This window comes from Echiichthys vipera, assembly GCF_963691815.1.
Source record: "Echiichthys vipera genome assembly, chromosome: 8".
Classification (NCBI taxonomy): Eukaryota; Metazoa; Chordata; class Actinopteri; order Perciformes; family Trachinidae; genus Echiichthys; species Echiichthys vipera.
Genome location: NC_139833.1, coordinates 19,986,758 through 20,009,032, shown reverse-complemented (window position 1 = coordinate 20,009,032; position 22,275 = coordinate 19,986,758). Strand labels below are relative to the sequence as shown.

Sequence of the window (22,275 nt, the reverse complement as noted above, 5' to 3'; positions counted from 1 at the left end):
GAATATACAGTATGTCAACATTATAATTATGCAAAGTAATGAATTATTAATAATACTTTAAAATAACTTTACATCGTTTTATTTGTCACGTGTCTGAAATTTGGAAATAGACTGAGGGAAAGAGTCTTATTGTATAAAGTGTTTGCATTCAGAATCAAGTCTTGGAATCGACAGCGAAGGGACGACAAAGAATCACTTTTCATTGCAGCTTATTTAAAGAGTAATGGAACAGGGATGGAAAAGCACTCTTTTGTAATGTTAGTGCTTTATATGTAGATGTGCTGCAGATGATGGGGCGAGCAGGTCGGCCTCAGTTTGACGACCAGGGCAAAGCGGTTATCCTTGTCCATGACATCAAGAAGGATTTCTACAAGAAGTTTCTCTATGAGCCTTTCCCTGTGGAGTCCAGGTAACAGTCAAACTATGCAGTAGCAGGATGAGTTTGAAGATATTTTCTTTTTCCACAACAGACTGAACAGCACTCGCAGAGTAGAGCTAAGTGACACATGCCACCATATGGATGAGGAGTGGCGGGTTAAATTGGTGTCCTACACACTAAGACAGGCACACACACACAGCAGACACCCTCACAGGTGGATTTAGTGTAGTCAGGCACAAATATACATACATACATACATACATACCAGTTGTGTGGACACACAAGCGGTTCCATTATTGAGAAAGTGGCTGCTTGTGTCCATGACAATGCAATGATAATTTCCAGAGACCAAGGTGACATCTTCAAATATTCTGAAAGATATCATCAATATTATAAGACAGGAAAAGCACTACATTTTCCAAAAAATTATTATTGAGGTTCAAAATCCAGCTCGACTGGCTGATAATGATTAGACTACTTGTAAATCAGAATCATTTGTAAGTGATCTGTGATTGTGGGTTGTATCTCCAGCCTCCTCAGTGTGCTGTCAGACCATCTGAACGCTGAGATCGCTGCAGGAACCATCGCATCCAAACAGGATGCAATGGACTACATCACATGGACATACTTCTTCAGGCGGCTGGTGATGAACCCCAGGTTAGAAAAAACCTGCTAACACCGCATGTCATTACTAACTGCAGCAGATTCAAAACTAAAGCAAACACACGTGCATGCATTCTTCTCTCACAACCTGGCCAGAGCAGTGCCATGTTCTTCGGTCAAACATCTGCTGTGTAGATAGAGACCATTCCAGAACATTCCAGGCTGTTGGTATTTGCACGGCTGTCATCCCACATTAACCATTCAGTCCCTGACAGAGGCCTAGCAGTAGGATTGAACCAATACAGGTCTGTGAAACCTGATACTCATCGTTCTGAATTCAAGCTGGAATTTTAGGTCAATATTGACTGTTTGACAGTTTTTTTTAGCAAAACAATTACAAGGATTTAGTGTTCCTCCAGGATTCTCAGAAATCCTCAGACAACATTTATGGTCATCCTTTAAAGTTGGATGAAAACCATTTAATATCATCCCCACTTTTGTATCTCGCTGAAATGTACTGTATCGCACCATAGGTTTAACATGACAAAAAGCCTCAGAAATAGTTTTATACTCAATAAAGCTACTGAGACCCTGGATGGAAACCTTTTTTATTAAATACACCAATACTTTACAATGACATTACTCTCTATGCTGCACCAATCTGCCTGTGATCATACTACACCATCAGCAGAAAGCATAGATTCATCCTGACGTCATAAAACTGGATACCCTCCACAAATCAAAAGAAACGGCCTCAGTGAAGTTTAGCATCAAAAGAACATACTTGAGTTACAGCTGAGAATGCGAACAAAGCTCTGGAGAGGATGGCTTGTTGCAACATCCCCCTATCCCATAATCTGCAGCAAATCCCACAAGACATCCTTGCACACAGTAAGCCTTGAATTCCGTCATTATTTATTGACAATTTTTTATTTTGATGTAACTTTGGGCCCATTCCATTTGGGATCCGGTTCCCAGTTGGCAAAATTGCTGGATTTGTTCGAACTGGAGGCTCACCAAGTCTCTTCTCTTTCTTCTTGTTCTTTATTATTTGCAAAGACCAATGTGTAACTGTTAAAAGTTCTTTGTAACAGATTGGTAAGCCATGCCGGCAGATTGTTAAACACACCTTTTTTTACGCTTGTTTCCGTTCCCTTGTTGTATTAATCTGTCCGCGCAGATTTCCACATCAAAAACTTTTTCTCCGTGTTATTTTGATCTGTACTTTAATGTGTCAAATCATCATTTTAAGATTATTAGCTTAATAGTTTTGCAACAGGCCCCTCGTAAAATAAATAAGGTGTAACATGAAGTACATTACACCTGTTGTTTTCTTTCAGCGTGTCAGATACGTTTAATCAACATTTCTTATCTGATGCTGCTCACTTTCAGGTTGTACTCCCAGGTTGGGATCATTAATTCGATCACCACTCAAAAAGCTGCCTTCTCACCTTACAACAGCTAATTACGGATCTTTGAGTTGAAACCTAATGAGGATTATATAATGTTTCAAATTTGGTCGTCAGCTAGTGGTTTTGACCTGTCTATAGATTCTTTAATATTTGACATTAAAATGTAACATACATCGAAGAAAAGAAAAAATAATTATATACATGGGTGTAGCAACATTAACAACAAAACACTGGACTGACAGTGTTCTTTACTTGCACTTACAGTTGACAGTAAGTTAGAACCACAGGCCTTCCATTAAATCAAATCTAAATTTGGTTCCAGTATGACAAACATATTTTGCCTTTATTGCATGCTCTTTAGTCAACGACTGTATATCAGCACTCTTAAATTCAGCTTCTTGTTACATCAAATAATCTTCAATGTCTTAAATTTTGCATTTAAATGCACAGGTCCCATGATACCGGTATCTCCCCGCAGCTGTGTTTTATGCCTGAACAGCTAATATATCACTACTGCCTCCAGGCTTTGATTCCCACAACACACACGCAAATCCACACAAACACAGACACAGGGTCCCATGGGTATCGTAAACGTCTGTGGGTTGACTCCCTGTGCCATCAGGAGCCTAATGGTGATGATGCTAATGGTCATGACTTAATCAGACAGGCCCTGCCACCAGTAAAGATCTGTGAAATGTGTTCAGTAATAAACACATTTGGCGTTTAAACTGTGAGCTGTTAACATGTGGAGCGATGGGGAATAAAAGAAATACTTAACATTAAACACGCATTAAATTTGACCATCACCAGTCTCAACTGCTGCTTCCAGCCCACAAGTGAGGCTGTGATTACTCCTCCCTGCTCCCAACTGCACAATAAATGACTCTGTAGGATGATCATGAAGATATCATTTGTTTCGATGTAATATGAGAAGTGGGCGGTTTTTTTTAAAGGTTTGCATGCATTATGCAGACAACTGTAAAATGACCGTAATCTAATATTCCCCCTACACCTGTTAACTGACTTATTATTGCTTTGTTTTACTCTATTCTACAACTTAAAGCTCCACCTGGGTACAGTTTTATATTTTATCTCAGCATTTTTAGTCTGTGTTCATGGCACTGGCTCTCAAGGTAATAACCCATTTTATTACCATTTTCTTTCTTTCTGTTTTTTTCTTTTCTTACCCAACAAAACATTACATGGAAGCAACATATCCTTTCGATCAAATTGCAAAATGCTGTCATAGCATGTGCATGATAGCAGGTAGATGTTGCTAAGGACTACTTTGGTCTAGGGGTTTAAAGCTAAGGCTCTATCTCTGGTCCTAACCTGGGATGAGCTGAAAAGGGTGAAAACATTGAAAGAAATAAACAAAGGTGAAAACCTGTAAAACTGGATACATTCAAACTTTTTTTTTCTAATGGAATAGAAGAATATATATATATGTATATATATATATATATATATATACACACAGTATATATATATGTATGTATATATACATACATATACATATTCTTCCATTCTAAAACTACGAATCAAGAGGGACCTTTAAAACAAACCTAAAAACGGGGCAAAATGAAGACCAATTATATTTTTCCCAGATGAGGAGCTAGCATCAAGGTTACATTGTTTTGGATACATTACTATTTTAATGCCAAGACATTGTTCAATCTGAGTTTGGACAGAAAATCAAACTCTTGTCATCAATGTACAAGAAACATGGTCAATTTGAGAGCATCAGATTCAAGAGGAGCGATGCAGATCTATCCAGTGTCATGTGAGATCCTTCTCTTGCAAGGGTGCTGGAGGGTTCATGGGAGTTTGCGAATCCAGTGTAAGTAGTAGACTTGCGGAAGGAATATGGCTTATGATTTAAATAACTTGGAGTCAGTGAGACAAGAGCGGGTAGGTTGCAGTGCAAGATTAACAGGTAGATAGGTGCAACATCAGCAGTTACACAGGCATAGTGCCAGGCTGTTGTGGCAAGTCTGAAAGTAAGGCTCTCAATTTATTATATATAGTTTATATAGGACCAATCCTGATTAGATTGTGGATACAAGTAGTTGAAATGAGTTTCCTCCATAAGGTGGCTGGGCTCACCTTTAGAGATACTGCGTGAAGGGCTCAGGGATTTGAATGGAGCTCGTTGTGGAACAGCTGTTTCACATTGATCATATTTTGGAGGTTGCATGCAATGTGTTGATCTTGTATCTTATATTCCGTGTCTTTGCGTTATACATAACTATACTCTAAGTCTGGATATCAAGGTGGACCCCGAAATCATAGCTATAGCTATCTTTCATATTCATTTTGGTCATATTATTCAAACTGTGTGTGAGAAATGAAGATCTAATGAATGACTTTCATTAGATCAAAATATTCAAATCGTAATTATTTCATTTTCATTTATTTCTTCCCCTTAACTGTTGAAAATATTTTAATGTATCACCTATAATCACAAATTTTAGTGATGCCAGCAGCCTTCGTTTCCCCAAGCCACACACAAGTCAGAATTATTGGTGATAACAGATGCCGTTTAAAGACTTGCATATGTTTCTAATAACAGATTTGTATTTCATCAAGCTTGCAACTTTCTGAAACAAACAAAGGTCGCGTAACAATACTGTTTGGCAACGCACACAGCAATTTACAAAGACCTACTTATTATCTTCATTAACTGACACTAGAGAACAACCAGATGGCTCTCAAATAGCACACAACTACCAGTAATGTTCTGTAAACAACTCTTCTACTTGACCAAGACATATTTTACATCACTTACATTAGAGATTTACACATCTTTTTTCACCTTTCCAAATACACCTTTAGGACTTTTTTGGCATCTGTTTCTCCCATTTTTATTGCAACCAAATGATTACATTTCTGCAGAGCCTCATGTGGTAGCTCTTACGTAGCAGTGCTGAGCATGGAACCCATTTTGGCGGGCCACTGGTTGTCTTATTTCAGGTAATAACAGTCTAACCTGGGAATAATTTGCTGGCAAGGGCTGGACATTTTTCTTTCAGCTGTGACTTGTCTTCAAAAAACAACAGTGTGTTTAAGACTCTAACGACATTCCCATACAGTAGTAACAAGTCATTTTACTCCACCATTTTACCATTTATATCTGGGTTTTCCATTAGGCCATAATGAGTTTTCATCATCTCGGTCATATTATTCAATCAATCAGTCAACTTTCTAATCTCGGTTTTGAGCCGTTTTTATCATTTATTATATCATATCTAGGATATGATATTTACATGTAACATGCTTGTTCATATCCTTTTGTACATGTTTCTAACAATATCCAGATAGTCTGCAGTTGTGGACAAACCCAGTTTCGGTTGGTCATTCTATTAGTAGTTCGGAAAGTTTAGACTGTCACTCTCATGTGAGTGCGTAAATCATTATAACACTGTTTAGAATCTTTTTTTTATTTTTTATTACTGACTAACTCGTACATAACATGAATTGAAAGACACCCGGTCTTGGTGTGTATGATCATGAACCTGGTTGAGGTGGTTACAGGCTCAAAACGGAGAAAGTGGCACAGTGAAGTTGAATCAATAGACTTTTAGAATATTATAGATGGGGAAGGTAGCTTGGTGTTATAATAAAAACTCACAAGGCTAGCTTGTGAGCAAACGCTGTTGGCGAGCTAACCGTCAGTATGCTTGGCAACTGCAAATATGCTATGCATTGGTGCTTTTGAAAACACACTCCTGTCCTTTTTTGCTTAGCTATTACAGCCTAGAAGACATCAGCCACGAGTCCATTAACAAATACCTGTCCAACCTGGTGGAGAGAAGCCTGCGGGACCTGGAGTGCTCTTACTGCATGGAGATAAAAGAGGTGTGTATGTGTGTGTGTGTGTGTTTGTGTGTTTGTGTGTGTTTGTGTGTGTGTGTGTGTGTGTGTGTGTGTGTGTGTGTGTGTGTGTGTGTGTGTGTGTGTGTGTGTGTGTGTGTGTGTGTGTGTGTGTGTGTGTGTGTGTGTGTGTGTGTGTGTGTGTGTGTGTGTGTGTGTGTGTGTGTGTGTGTGTGTGTGTGTGTGTGGGGTATCAGGTTTTTGTTTTGTTTTTTCAAATTGTTGTTTCTATTAATGCTCCAGGATGATCGGACCATTGAGCCACTGACGTATGGTCGCATCTCCTCCTATTACTACTTGAAACATCAGACCATCCGCACGTTTAAAGAAAGACTGAGGGCTGAGCTGCCAATCCAGGAGCTGCTCTCCATTCTGGCGGTGAGTTTGGCACTGTGAACTTACTTATGTCACCACCACTAACTGTGTTTTGTTATGAATGCAACAACCCTTGTTTATATAAATGTTGATTTATAAGAATGTTGTCCATTCTTTCTCACAAGACCGCTGTGTCTGTGCCAGGCCAGACTCTTGACCGAGCCAATCAACTCCTGCTTAGTTTTGGAGTCACTGTCATTTTTGAGTTTTAAATTCGTTGTTATAGCTATAATGACAAGGATTGCTCTCTTGCCATGGTATATCAAGGTGTCCGCACATCCTTAAAAAAGTCTTGAATTCATGTATCTAAACCTAAGAAGGAAAGAAAGAAAGAAAAAGAAAGCATGCCTTTATTAGTCCCGCAAGGGGAAATTCCCTTTTCACTCTTTTGTTGTTTAAACAAACACACACACACACAGGCCTCAAATATGCACATATGCACAAACAGGTCCTATACACATGCATTAATGGAGGGATGTAAGAGCGAGAGGGCAGCCCTGCGGTTCTGTGCCTTGCTCAAGGGCACCTCGGCAGTGCCCAGGGGGTGAAATGGCACCTCCCCAGCCACCAATCCACCCTCCTCTTTTGGTCAGTATGGGGACTTGATCCGGCTGAGCCACTGCCACCCAAGGCCTTAAAATGTCTTAAATTTATTAAAAATCGTATATGCGGGTCTTAAATACATTACTCAAAATATTTGTCTTAAATTTGTCAGGGCAGGACTATTTTTTTCTTTCTTTTTTTCACATGACTTTTCAAGCTGGAAATGTGGAGAGGTTACTGTCTTACTAGCTGCTGATATAAATGGTTATCTGCACGCTCTCTAGCTAGTCTGCAACTATGGGTACATCAAGATGGCTGGAAACATCAGAGAGATTCAGCCATACATGTTAGAGCCTCGTGTGGGGTTCAGACAGGAGGCGTAAGCGCTGCAAAGCACTGTCCACTGCCTTTCGGCACCATGCTGTTCAGACTTCAAGATTCAAGATTCTTTATTATAATTCTAACTCCATACCAGGCAGGTACATAGTAGGAACCAATTTCTGTTGTATTTGGCTCAAGATGCTAAAACAGAGGCATAAAACATAGGAAAAGATAAGACAGGATGTTCCGTGGCCAGGGAGTGTGAAAACACTTCTCTACTGACAGAATGCACAGATAAGTCTGTATAGTCAAGGTCAGACATTTTATTATTCATTCTATTATAAGTATTATTATTTTAGGGGACATAAACATAAGAAAAACACATTTTGAGTGGAGTAGATCTTTGGGCTGCAGTTGCATTTGTGCTGAGTGTCAATTTACTGTCATGCAATTAAATCAGTCTGGAAACAACAAAAACGTGACCGTAAATTCAAATGAAATACACTTATTTGATTTTTTTTTATATACAAACAATAACTTTTACATAAAATGTTGCTGTTTGAAATACATTAAACATTAGCAACATTTTAGAAATCCACTTAGAATCTGTGAAAGAAGAGATACCTTATTGTACATTGGGGAATGTGCTCATGCTCACACAAACACTCTACTCCCTCCTATCAAATTAGCACCTTTGTCTGAGCTTCATTAAATCTCCTCATTCTGGGTCTAGGGTGATATGTCGACCTCTTCTTTTTAGTGTTTGACCTTGTGCATCCCAGCGGCAAGGTCATCCACACTCTGGCTTGTGATTGTCAAGACATGGTTGTTTCACACCTTTTACTGAAGTGGGGGTGCTGACTAATTTTTGCCCCTGCTTCTAATGGGTTTATATATTAGTAATTTTTCATAATATACTTCATCAGTTCATCAATTCTTTTTTGGCTACCAGTTCTAAGAGCAGAAATAGAAAAAGTAAAATAGCAGTGATCTTTTGTCTTGTTTCAAGAAACAAACTAACAAATTGCGTCTGTCAAGAAGTTTACATCCTTAATGGGCATATCTGGAAAAAAAAAAACGATTTAAACAATTATTTTTCAGTGTTGGCGATCCAGGATTATTTATCTTAATAATGAACTGCACTTACTTGAATTAAATTAATGCCACGTTTGTAATTTTGTTTTATTAAAAACATTACTTTTGCTTTAAAAAATAAATAAAAATGTATAGTTAATTTTTTTAAAAGGCTTAGTAATTTCCTAAAACTGTTGGCCATTGTGGTGTTATGCAAACATTACTCAAACAGGAGGAAAACATGCATAAGGACTATTTTCAGCAGCAGGTTAATACATATTTAGTGCTTTCGTAATGCCCCATTACCACCACATGTTACGACACGGTTCGACTCGACTTATTTGGAAACCATTTTTTTTGTTTTCCACTGGCAAAAATTGTGGATAGTATTATTATTGTATGGTATCATCAAGGCCAAGTATCCATGTGGGCTGAGCCGATACTAAAAGGTGGTTAAAACACTGCAGACCGCTGCAACACAAGGCATCCTGAACAAACCCACTATTTTAAAAATCGATAAATAGCGACAGCAATTTGTTTTACATTCATCTGTTTGGTTGCCGATGACAGGATCCAGCAAGAGAACACAGTGTTTGTGCCGCGGTGTCGTTATGACAATCAGGTAAGATTCCCACCTACTTTGAGGAAGTAATATTAGCAGAGGAAAACGAATTGAGAAATACACTTCTGGTACCAAAAGCCAAGCCAGTCAACATAAGTCTGTGGACATTTTAAAAGTTTTTGTGGGGCTCTATGGCACAGAGGAATAAGATATATGTCAGTCTTTAGATACACACACAATACTTGTTAATAGGATGCATTCATTGGTGGTTTGATTCTGTACATGGGATTGATAGGCAATGTGAAAAATATTATATAAATGTTTCCTGTAGTAGGAATGTAAAGCTGTGGGCCTTACCTCACACCAAAACATAAGCCACAATAGGCTGACAATAGAGATTTATTTATAACTTCTTGTGTGTTTATAGATCTTAATAGCTTTTATTCTGTTTATTATAATTTTACCATACAGCTGGAAGTACATTCATAGGGTTCAATGGTTTAACCCGACTTCAGTAATGATGCTAACATATGGAGGGGAGGCTGCTATGAGACACTTAACATCACTCTCCTTTGCACACATGTAGTTGGAAGCAGACCAAAGCATGCGTCGCATAGCCACCTCCCTCCCCAACAAGCTGCGATACAATAGGCCAGTCACCACGCCGCCCTGTCCACTCCCTCCCTGTTAGCTACAAAGCACTGGCATGCTCCTTCAGTTCCCCCTAATTGCTGCAGTGTGGCCACTAATGAGCAACACCCACACCTCCCTGCACTGCCACCTCAACACCCCGCCTCCTCCTCACACACATTTTTCTCTCTGATCACCACGATACCACTCGACCTGTCTTTGTGTCTGTTTTCTTTCGTCCTGTATTTGTCCTCTGCTTCCTAAGAAAGCACTGTTCTGAGTGAAGTCAAACTGCATCAAAAAAGTTTGTCTAACAAGACAGTCAAACATACCATGACAATGAAGAAAACCTGACATACAACTCAGAGAAACAGAAGCTGCTTTGGTGAAAAAGCTAAGAGGCATCTCAGAGACTCCTGTCATTGCTACATGTATCAGTTATTATAGCATTGTGCTCACCAAGATAATTGCAGAGACACAAAAAACACAAGATTATCGGTCAGGCCACTAATTAGCCAAACTTATTTAGAGGAGAAAACAGAGACTTTGATCACCCATACTTGTCGTAGTCAATCAGACAGAATTGTCATTTAATTTCACTTTAACAATTCAATGTATACCACATCAGTTTAAGAAGAAGAAGAAGTTATGGATGTTTTGTTTTTGAAAGACAACATACAAAAATCTGCTGCTTCATCTCATCAATGCTTATTACCTTTTTTGCGGCCATTTTTCTTTGGCTGATTTTCTGGTTCTGGCACAGGAGGTTGTTGTCCCCATTCTTGATACTGCTTCCAATTGGCTCTGTTTGTTGAATCACCAATGAGCATCATGAGATTTAATGAATCACTGATAATAATCATACTGTACATGTTGGTTGGGATTGTGGGGACTGGGAACAGCTTAATAATGACTTAACGATTAAATGCTTATCATCAAAACTGATGTTGAGCTCTCACTGAAGCTTTTCTAAAACACAACAAAATATTTTGAACAAACTGCAGAGAACACGAGTGGCTTGATTGTCAAGAACTAGCTTACTAACTTAACTAGTTTCAACAGCAAGCCAAAGTTTGTGTCTAAAACATCAAATTTTTCAAAACCTCTTAAAATATGTTTTTGTAGCAGTTGTACTGCTGACCTGACCCCCGTTTCAGCTGTGTATACCTCACTCTCAGTCTGTTTGCCTAGCTCCTCTCTTTCCCCTTTGCAATTAGTGCTTGAAAGCTCCAGTCCCACCCATTACTTTCTCCCTCCTCTGTCTCTGTCTCTGTATGTTACTATCAGAGGGTGTGAAGTTGTTGGTTATGATGTCTGCTGAAAGATATATAGTCTCTCTCTCCAGCACATCCATATGCAGACACAGCAGCACTGAAAGATAAATTATTCAGAGATGATTCCTATTCCTATCCCTCATCCCAGCCCCCACCCTGCCCAGGTCCATTTTTCAGGTCCTAGTTTTTGAAACATCAGCCAGTGATGGATGGAGCCTTAACAGTCCAGGTCGGGGGGGAGGCTATGACAAATGCGTCCAGAACAGCCTGTTGATGGGGCTACATTAGCCAAAGTTGAACTAAAGTGAATTAGTGGAGAGGAGCCATGCGTGTCTGCGCATCTCTCTGTATAACAACCACAAACAAGGCACAACACGCAGCTTCAGCACAAAGAGATTTATGGAGCATCATCCTCAATTTACTTATCCAGTTACCCAGTGCGTTTCACTGTGTCTTTGTCATTCAATGTTTGACATTCTCGGAAATGTACTTCAAAGAATTTGAAGAATTCATAATATTCCAACCCTTGGTAGATTTTTACAAGCAGGTGTGCTGGGTCTTTTGGTCATCAGCTCCCCCGCAGTCTTTGTCGGGAAGGGGGAACAGCCGGTTTTCAAAACTAGAAGAGGTAAATGCAGCTGTTAGAGTGCAGTTGCTTCGCTTAAAAAGGTCTGACCACAACATGTTTTAGACTTCCTGTGTAACTTTTGATCTCTGTCTCGTAGGATGCAGAGGAGTATGCTGAGCTCCCCGTCAGACACAATGAGGACCAGCTGAACAGCCAGCTGGCTCAGCAGCTCCCCCTGCAGGTCAACCCTCACTCCTATGATAGCGCCCACACCAAGACCCACCTGTTGCTGCAGGCACACTTCAGCCACGCCCAGCTTCCATGCAGCGACTATAATACTGATACCAAGACAGTACTGGACAACACCATCCGAATCTGTCAGGTAGGATTCACTGGGCAAATGATACACAGCTGCAACAAATTAATAATGTGATAACATTAAATTCATTTAGCTGACAATTTTATCTGAAGGAACATACAATAAGTGTATTCAACTATGTGGCTATAACCCCAAAAAAATCCAAGAATCATGCAAGTGCATCAACTTTATCAATTATGCTGAATTGATTCAAGTGCTACATTTAGAAAAGGTGAGAGATAGAAAAAGAGTTTGGTCGTTTGTTTGTGGAAGGTGCAGTTTAAACAGATTAATTTTCAGTTTGTTATGGAAGATGTGTAGAGTTTGTTCCATCTTTGTGGAGCAAGGATGGAAATCAGGCATGCATTAACAGAGTGGTGGTCAGGCCCCATCCTTGAGCGTATTGGGGCTGGGCTGATTTGACCATGTCCTGAATGTAGGATGGGCCTGAGCAATTCGCAGATAGTGGCAAGTACGAGTGTCTTCAGTCAGATTTAAGCAGCCACTAGGAGCCAGTGCAGGGTGCAGAGTGGTGGTGCCGTGTGGGTAGCTTTAAGACCAGCCAGGCTGCTGCATTCATAGACCGTATAATAGAGATGGACGTAGCTACCGTGACGTCACCCATTGGTTTGTGGACTACCGTTCTGAAGCCAAGATATTGCATTGTGGTTGGCGCCATCATTGTTTTTTGAATCCCTACATGACCATATTTGAACAAAAGAGCAGGGCTGTGGAGGAGCGATTAGCAGCGTCATTCTGTGTTCCGCTGTTGTTTCAATGACGCTATGCTAAGCTAAATGCTAATGAGGGAAACTGCCGGTTTTTGAGCCAATTGACATGACTCATCCGTAGACTTTTACTGGCAGTTGAGCTGGGACATAGAACCGGTTGAGAAGAATCAGTTTTCTCTGTGTATAGAAAACTTGAAACTAGCCATTAAGATCATGAAGTAATTAGGAAAATGTTTACTGAGGTAATGAATCAAATGAGGAGTAGGGTCACTTTCCCATCGACTTCTAGACAAACGGACTTCTTTTTGCAAGCAGTGGAGTCGCCCCATGTCAGAAATTAGAAAGAATGCAGGTTTAAGGCGGTTCCACATTGGCTTCACTTTGCATACCCGGGAGCTACTTCCATTTTTATTTTACAGTCTATAGCTGCATTCTGGATGAGCTGTATGTACAATTGTGGACAGTAATTTTGGCAGTTTAACAACACACAGTGATAAGTATTCATGGGTGAAATGGTCAGCTGTCTCAATATATCAGTTCAATTTTCAGGTATATCATATCAATAATATTTTCAATTCAATTCAATTTTATTTACAGTGTCAAATCATAACAAAAGTTATCTCAGGACACTTTACAGAGTAGGTATAGACCACACTCTATTCCTTATTTATGATTTACATAGACCCAACAATTCCTCCGTAGAGTATGGTGGCAACGAAAACCTTCCCTATAACAGGCAGGAACGTCCTGTCCTCTGTGGAAGACCGGTTGGGGAGGAAGAAAGGGAGAGAGAAAGAGAGAAAAGACGGCCGATGGATAGAGAGAGACAGACAGACACACTTCCAGAGATGCAAGCAACCAAAGCGTAACAGTTACTATAATAATATCTATAGTAATGTGAATATGACTTATATGTTATGACAAGTTAATACAGCAGAATAGTAGGAACAAGCACAGCTAAGGTGATAGAATATGACAATGATAATAATATGGTGGCAAACATGGTCAATGATGAGTAGTGGCAATAGCAGCTACGATACAGCGAGACATACCACTGATGGTGTTTTTATGGCAACAAATTTTATAGTTTATTAGACTAGTGATAGTATATATGACTAACAGTGATAATAACTGCAGGAAGCGTCATGCAGGACCACGGCGGCAGGCACCACCTGCGAGACGACAAAGCACAAACAACTCCGGGAAAGAAGTTGAATTAGTAACATGCACTGATGAGAGATGAATAATACAGACAGAGAGTAGAGAAGCTCAGAGTATCTGTAAAAGTATTATGAGTTTTCAAATAACTTTATTGTTTAGAATATGTACTTTCAGTATTTAAAGCAAAAACGTAGGCTACAGCTGTTATTTCAGGGTTTCAGATACATATATAATGATTTTGATTAGATTATTTCGATTAGTTTTAATCTTAGTCTTAATATTGGTATTTGTTTAATAGTCTAAATTTGTATGGACATAAAAAGTTTTACAAAGTAGGATCATTCACAAGAATACCTTTCCAGATGCAGATAAAAGCAGGAATCACATAACAACTGGCTAACCTGAAGAAGCCTGTGGTGGAATGCAATGTTCACACAGTTTAAGTAATTACTTCATAAACACATTGATACAAGACTTCTGGTGTTCACCGACTTTGGATTTTGCCATCATAACGTTTTCACTGTATATTCGAAACTAAACGGTTTTAACAGAATAGTAAAACAAGTTTAGAAGCATGAACTCTGAACTTTCCATTGAAATAACAGCTGTCATTTAATCATAGCAACATGATGTAAAAAGGTTTAAAAAAAAAGGTATACATAACTAATAGATTTGAAATATGTATTGCACATGAAAAGAGCGCACATCTTTGGATGTGGTGCTGTGCTGTCGATGAAGCAGAGAATGAGGGTGATTTGTAGCTGAACTTGCTGATCCATCTCATAAATAACATGATGCTAAGAGGTGAGATCTAACACCCACCCTCTCATCGTCTGGCATCCACAAAGGGTCCGTTACTCCATGTTCATATGGAAACACAAGGTAGAGACAAGGTTTTGAACAACAGAATACTTAGCGCCTGACTAGAGTCATTAACATTGATCAACAACCCTGTAACTTTTATCGATCAAAGATCATTCATGCAGCTTATTTTGTATCTAAGGAGTGATGTGCTAGCTGGTGTTTATTTAGTTTTACTGTTTGAAGTTAGGACCATGTCTTAACGTCTGTAAGCCATTGTCCACAGCTCAGGATGGGCGGTGTGTGCGTGTGTGTGTACATATGTGCATATGTACATGTGGTTGTGATTTTCCACGCTGTGTATCTGGCAGTGATACTGCATGGCTCATGGATGTGGTTACTTCACTGGTGTCCTGCTGCTACCGTTTACTAAAAGGGTTCTAGTGTTTAGCTTCTTTATGGTCATCATAGACTGAATGTATGTATATTTTTATTGATACTTATAGTATACATAAAGTGATTGCAATTGTCTGACAGACTGTCACTACGTCACAGGTCTCGGGCCGGGGCTTCATTTCATCCATGACTGTCAGCCGGCCTCACATTGGCTACACTATGTCTCTTCGGCATTGCGTATCTAATTGCAACACATGACAGACATGCATGGATTCGGATGATTGTCACAGTCGGAGGGTGAAAGTGCAAAATTTATTGATAAAATACACCTGCAATTTTTTTTTTTAAATACAGCGCAAAGCTTTGCGCAACGAAATGGTCTGGGCAGAACTTAAAAACTCTCAGTTGAAACCCTGATGGGTGACTTGAAAAGATAGCAAAAAATGTTTGATTGTCTTTAACTATATACTTTCTTCTGTGTCTTCTACTCAGGCGATGCTGGATGTTGCTGCCAACGAAGGCTGGCTCGTCACGGCCATCAGTATCTGCAACCTGGTGCAGATGATCGTCCAGGGCCGCTGGCTGCATGACTCCTCTTTACTGACACTGCCACATGTAGAGCAGCAAGACCTCTATCTGTTCAGGTATACAACATCACTTCAGCACAGGTACTATTATTAGGCCTGTGGAACTCGGTAAAACAGCATCATCTACATTCTGAAAACCTCCCACACCATTCTGAAAACCTCCCGCACCGGCGCAAACACATGCAGTCACACACAGCCTAGTGAACTGATGTTCAAAGCAAACCGGGATGATTTTCTTTTTTTTGTTGTCCATGCACACACCATAAGGATTTCCAGACCTGCATCCGACAGTGTTGAATATTTTTGTGCAAACTCAATAAAAACGGTAAGAGAGGGATGAGAAAGGAAAGACAGCCCCTGTGGTGAGAGACAGCGGGAAGGAGTAGGGGTAGGATTCGTTGTTATGCTGCCTCTTTACCAAGAATCCCTCCCTTCCCTCCCTCACTCCATAGGAAATGGGCAAACAGGAAGGGGAGGGCCAACGTGGGGGGCTTCAACGGGCCAATCGAAGGACTTCCTGAGCTGATTGCTGCCTGCAACGGAAAGGAAAGTGTTTTTGCCGCTATCGTCAGCCAGGAGTTTCAATCGAGTCAGATTGCCCAGGTAAGATTGCAGATATTATTACACCAATAGCACATTGGGAATATGAGTGTCTGTCAACATTAATAAAATATGCACTTTTGTGAATGTTTATTTACCACAGAAATAATGTTAAAAAAAATAGAATTGCAAAGGCTTAATATTGTACAAAATTATCTTTAACCTGGACCTATTCCCACACTTAATGCATGCAGATCACACACTTTCTCTCTCTCTCTCATACACACACACACACACACACACACACACACACACACACACACACACACCATTATCAGTGACGTGCCATGAGCAGTCTTGCCACTCTGGTCCCAGATACCTCCAGGATCCCCAATTACAGCTGCATTGATAGGGTTTACAGCTCCAATTTAAGTGCTAATTGCAGCAGTAATGAGAGTGTCCGGGCACGACGGCAGGCCCTGTGGCTTCACCCAATCAGTATCCCCACTTTCCTCCTTCCCCACCTTTACTCCACCACCACCCCAACCCCCCCACCACAGTGTGGCAGCCGCTCTAATTAAATAATTAGATGTGCAGCAGCGTTCCTGCCTGACTTGCCCAGGGACAATAATCCTCACATAAATAGCTTTTGCCGGGTGAATCAGAGAGGCTTTTCTCCTCCCAGCCCTCAATACACTGCCATACACACACACACACACACACACACACACACACACACACACACACACACACACATCCACACACACCTCCACACACATCCACACATCCTCTTCCACAATTTTTTTTTCCTGTCACTTTCTCTTTGCCTTTCTCTTTTTTATGTCTTATGTCTTTCCTCGTGGTGAGGCTTTTAGGTTGAGCCAAATGTTAAATTCTCCATAAAAACAAAGAGGCACCAAAGATCATGGAACAGCGTCTGTTAAGATGAATTAAGCTTTTATCAAACCGCTGACTTACCGTACAGTTGTGACAGATCCATCTAACAAAGACGCCCTCTTCAAACTCTCATTTTCTTTTATTTCTTTGAATTATGTACTTTCTTTCACCACTTTCATGTCGTATCAGAAACTTTGACAGAGTAGTCGGATGTCTCCTTTCCACAGTTTTGAGTTAAATTATGTGCAGAGTGGAAAATTCACTTTTTTGAATTTGGCACTATAATAAAAATACATTTTATTTGTAAAGCGCTTTTTCTAAACCCAAAGCACATGAATATATACAAAAACATCCAGCATAGAAGCACACAACATTGCAAGTACAGGCAGTGGTAGCTGACAAGATTTCTGACAGGTGTTGTTAAAAGCATGTTTAAAAAGACTTGGTGTATGTTCCAAGCAGCAGCAGCAGAAGACTCTATCGCCCATAGTTTTCAGGTTGCAGTGGGGTTGATAGAGAGTGGGCAGACTACTTGAGTGAAGTGGGCAGGAAGGTGTGCAGGTCTGAATGAGGTCACAATAATGGTGCACAGAGTCATGAACAACTTTGGAGGTAAGTGTGAGGATTTTATTTTTATAAATGCAGGAGTGAACAGGAAGCCAGTGTAGGTAAGTGAGTAGGTAGTAAGTGTAAGTCTGTAGGTAGTAAGTGAAATTGTCATATGTTGATGTGGGGGGAGGTGCATATGATGGTTGGCTAAAAAACAGCATTACAGTTATTACTAGTCTGGAGATAATAAAGGGGTGTACCAATTTTTCAGCATCAGGTGGTAACAACAAAGGTGTAATATTTGCAATAAAGTAAAGGTGGACGAATAAGGTTTTGGTGATGTTATTGATATGTGATATAAATAAGAGCTGGGTTTCGGACAAGAGAGGATGGACATACTAGAGTGGTGTCAATGGTTAGATTTAGGTTGCATGCTTTATTTATAGTTTGACAGTATCAATCAGAATAATTGGAATAATATTGAACAGTTGAGTTTAAAACTATGTCGGACGTAACAAAACTTTTCAAAATACGATTTGCGAGTCCAAACCCTCCGTAACAGCCAAACGTGTGAACAATTACAGTCATCTCTGTCTTCAGTTAGAAACCTTTTTCATCAATAACCAAAAGAGGTTAAGTGACAGTTACATTTAAAAAAAATTCAAACAAAGTGTTCAAACAACGGGGGAAACAGCACTTTAGGTGTTGTAGAAGCACGAGGCTTGGACCGGCTTGGACACGGCAATCATATTTTGAAAGGGCATTATGTCACGACTTAACTAACAATACGACCGTGCATTCACCTATGTCTGCCTCAGGGTATTTTATTCATCTCTGTGCTCAACCCATTTGGGATCCACTGATTATTTTGTGAATGTTGAACAGTATAATGGCAGTCTTCCTACTAATCCATCATCTCTCTCTTTTCACCATCTTTTTTTCTCCCTCATCAGGCATGGTCCTTCCTGAGTCATCTCCCAGTGCTGGAGGTTGAGATGAGTGTTAAGGGCTGGTGGGAGGAGAGCCAGCAGCAGACGGAGCGTGCCCTGCCAGCAGCAAGAGCTAACCTGAAGGAGGAGAGCAGCTGGCTGGATGTCCATGCTGACCAGGATTACGTCCTGCAGGTGTCACTGAGACGCATCAACCTGGGCCAGCAGAGGGTCAGTACGCTTAATACCAACTTTGTAAAATTGAGAATCCAAGACAAATCCGAATCCAATAAATACAGGCTTATCCTTAATCAAACATTCGGTCGGCAATATTTTTTTGATCATATTAACTGGAACCGACACTTTGCTCCGATAGAATAACATAAATCGTCCGACTTTAGAAAAATAAACGCGCCTCCACGTGCACCTAGAGCTTGTTGCTTGTTTTGCAAAAATTCACCGCAGCCGTATTATCCTGTCCACTCAGTTGTCCAAAATCGCACACTGCAGTGAGTGTACTGACATTCGTGCACTATGTGCCCTATGTACTTACACGATCAGTGCACTCAATTCCCTCAGTGAGTGCTGTCTCAAATCACGCTCTGACGCCCCGCACTTACCGTAAATGACGATTGTATTTCTTCTTCTGTTTATTTTTCCAAAAGCTTTTCCAACAACTCTTCTAACTCAGCACACCGCAAAAAATCCTTGTGATCCTCTTTTTACATTTATAAAATTAATCTAGTTGTTGCCGCTCGGTTGCGCCATTTTCCAGTTTGAATTAAGTCCCTGCAGCTACGTAGACAAAATGCTGGCGATTAAGTGCGTTGAGTGTTGACACTCACACTCAGCGGTGTGGCTGTTTTTGAGTGTGCGACCGGATAAATGCAGTACACTCCATATAATCGACATTTGGCATGATCACACTTCCACCCCTCAAAAGCCCCTCGCATATGTCACAATATGAAATGCTTAGCCTCAAACTAGGCATACGCTAAATTAAGTTAGCAATCTATGAGTAAGTTAGCCAGCCTACCTCCATGAAGCGTGCACTCCATGCCGTTTATCGATGAGAGCAGAGAAGGGCGCGTTCATAGGACGCACACTGACAAGCACTCGATGGGAGGGAGCAGAGTAGTGGGGGAGGGGCGTGAGAGTTGTAAATATTTGAAATTTGAATAAGTCTACTCAATCTGCCTGACTAGGCGACTGCAGCTTTAATATATTTCTATTGTACCATAACAGTTGGCTTTAGGTTTCCTCACTAGATACTGGTTGATGATCATATATATATATATATATATATATATATATATATATATATATATATATATATATATATATTTCTTTTTTTTTGTTGTTATTGTTTGTTGTTGTTTTTTTGTTTATTTATTTATTTAATTTGTTTCCATTGGGGGTTCAATCCCGGTCAGCATGTGTACTTGGGCAAGACGCTAAACCTTAAACTGCTCCCCGTGCTGCACATGGATGTGTGAATGTGGTTTGAATGATTAGATTAGATGATGGGCAAGTAGAATAGAGTAGAATGTCTGTGTGAATGTGACAGCAGTGTAAAAGCGCCTTAAAGACTAGAAAGGCACTACAGTATACAGTATGTACGAGTCCATTTACCAATACATTTTATTGGGCCATCTGACCATTTTATTGGCCGATTAAAACAGAGTTGAACATGTGTTCCCTTCAGGGCAGTTTGGTGCTGGGATACAGACTCTTCCAGGAACAGCTTTATATGAAATACCTATAACGACACACCACTGCATCAGTCTTTGTCTCATAATTAATATAAATAATAACAAGAAGAGAATGTACTTCTGGGTCTTTGGTCTGTTAGTTTAAATGGACAACTATGTATGGTACAGCGATCTATCACAAAACCGCACAATCTCACTTTTTATGATCAATGGAAATGCTTTATAAGCTCTATTTATTTTGTGTATCATAGCTTAATACATTTCCTGTTGAATATCCCTTTCAGGTATTAACAAAACGTATCTTATTTTTGAATTGTTTTGTTGGGAAATTGCGTAAATTTGTGTAAGCTTCTGTAGCACAGTGGCACTTTACAGTGTGTCTCTTTATTTCAGAGGAAGCAGGACAGTAAGGCCCAGGCTCCAAGGTTCCCTAAGGTGAAGGATGAAGGCTGGTTCCTGATCATGGGCGAGGTGGACCGCAGGGAGCTGCTGGCTGTCAAACGGATTGGATACGTGCGCAACCGCACAGCTGTGTCTGTGGCTTTCTACACACCAGAGAAGACTGGAAAGTAAGCAGCTCTACAACAAGAAATGATTGAAGCCATACATAAACACAAGCTTTCCCCATACACTCCATATACAGTGATTGGAAGGTAACACCTCAGTATGTAAAGTCAGACATGTTGAACTGCATAATTAGTCCTACACACACTCTGGATTAATAGCAAAACATAGTTGTCACAGCTTTATTTTCAAACATTTTCCCATTTATTTAACAAATTTAAGACAAAGGTGCAAGTTGTGACATGGTCCATACTGGTCAAAGTTCCGAAATATTTTTTTTATATTTTTGACTCTCGGAGAGAAGCAAGGATGATGAAATGTTTTTCTTCTGTGCTTTAGTGAGTATTTTGGCCTTCAGGACAATGCATGTGTAGGTCAAATAGGATTTAGTGATGATAATAATAGAAAAAAATCCAGAATATCATCAGACTTATCCTTAAACCAAACAGAAAGAAAGACCATTTTATTCTGTGAAGAACACGTGGACAAGCTATAAAATAGTTTTGCATGGAACAAAATTATTATTATTACTGAATTGCCAGAAAGGACAATAGCAGCGACAAGCTCTGTGTATCAGTGCTTCTGGTGTCACTCTTGATCCACGTACCTTCTGCTTTCAGGTGTATCTACACACTGTACCTGATGAGTGACAGCTACCTGGGTCTGGATCAGCAGTACGACATCCACCTGAATGTAACACCTGCCAGCATCAGTGCTCAAGTCAACACAGAGGTGTCGGACTCAGTGACTGACCTGTCCCTCAGCTGAGGAGCACAGACAGAAAAAAAGTCAGGGATCAGCAGATGAGTGTGACGAATCCCAAACACAAGTGACTGTGTTAAAGGTTATTTTTTCCTGGCATCCTCTTACTGTTGTTAGTGTCACTGATCTGTGATGATTGGTGCATTCTACTGACTGTTCTACAAAAAAAGTTTGGAGTTTACTATTTTGCTCTACCCACTTTGAATCAGCTTCTCTCACCTGCTTCTGCTTCAGTTAGTCATTTCTAACATTGGCCAGGACTGTCACCTCTAATTTACAGCTTATTGTAACTGCTTTTTGCATTCCGTTGAATAAAGCTCCACAGAAAAAGTCATTTTTTTCTTATTTACTAAGAATTTTTCTATTTAACAGCAGTGTAAAATGGGCGGTCCAGAATAATATCTTGTGAATTCTTCAAAGAGAAAAGATGTAGTTCACATAAAGATATTTTATATTTCTATTTTATTGATTTAAGCTTGATTTAAATATAAAGCATTATTTTGCCAAAAGTTTGCAGACACAGCTGACCTCAGTATCTCAAAAATGTATGAACGCCTGTTGCTTGTCTCAGTGAAATTATCCTGCCTCGAATGAACAAGGACGCACAACTTGTCATCCGACCAAATCTAAAGGCAAAATCGTTTGAGCCTGGCTACAACACACATCTCTCTTTG

At 40.0% G+C, this 22,275-nt stretch overlaps 1 protein-coding gene across 1 annotated transcript in view; it reads left to right on the top strand.

Moving 5' to 3' along the window:
* The window catches only part of ascc3 (activating signal cointegrator 1 complex subunit 3), a 158,399-nt gene extending 136,524 nt beyond the window's left edge, over positions 1-21,875 (top strand). The window contains exons 33-42 of the mRNA XM_083919139.1: positions 277-409; positions 911-1,036; positions 6,141-6,252; positions 6,511-6,645; positions 11,772-11,996; positions 15,554-15,705; positions 16,101-16,251; positions 18,588-18,794; positions 20,669-20,844; positions 21,460-21,875. Coding sequence (XP_083775265.1) covers positions 277-409; positions 911-1,036; positions 6,141-6,252; positions 6,511-6,645; positions 11,772-11,996; positions 15,554-15,705; positions 16,101-16,251; positions 18,588-18,794; positions 20,669-20,844; positions 21,460-21,607 — 1,565 coding nt within the window. The 3' untranslated portion in view covers positions 21,608-21,875. The remainder of the gene's footprint in view (positions 1-276; positions 410-910; positions 1,037-6,140; positions 6,253-6,510; positions 6,646-11,771; positions 11,997-15,553; positions 15,706-16,100; positions 16,252-18,587; positions 18,795-20,668; positions 20,845-21,459) is intronic.
* Positions 21,876-22,275: the final 400 nt, after the last annotated feature.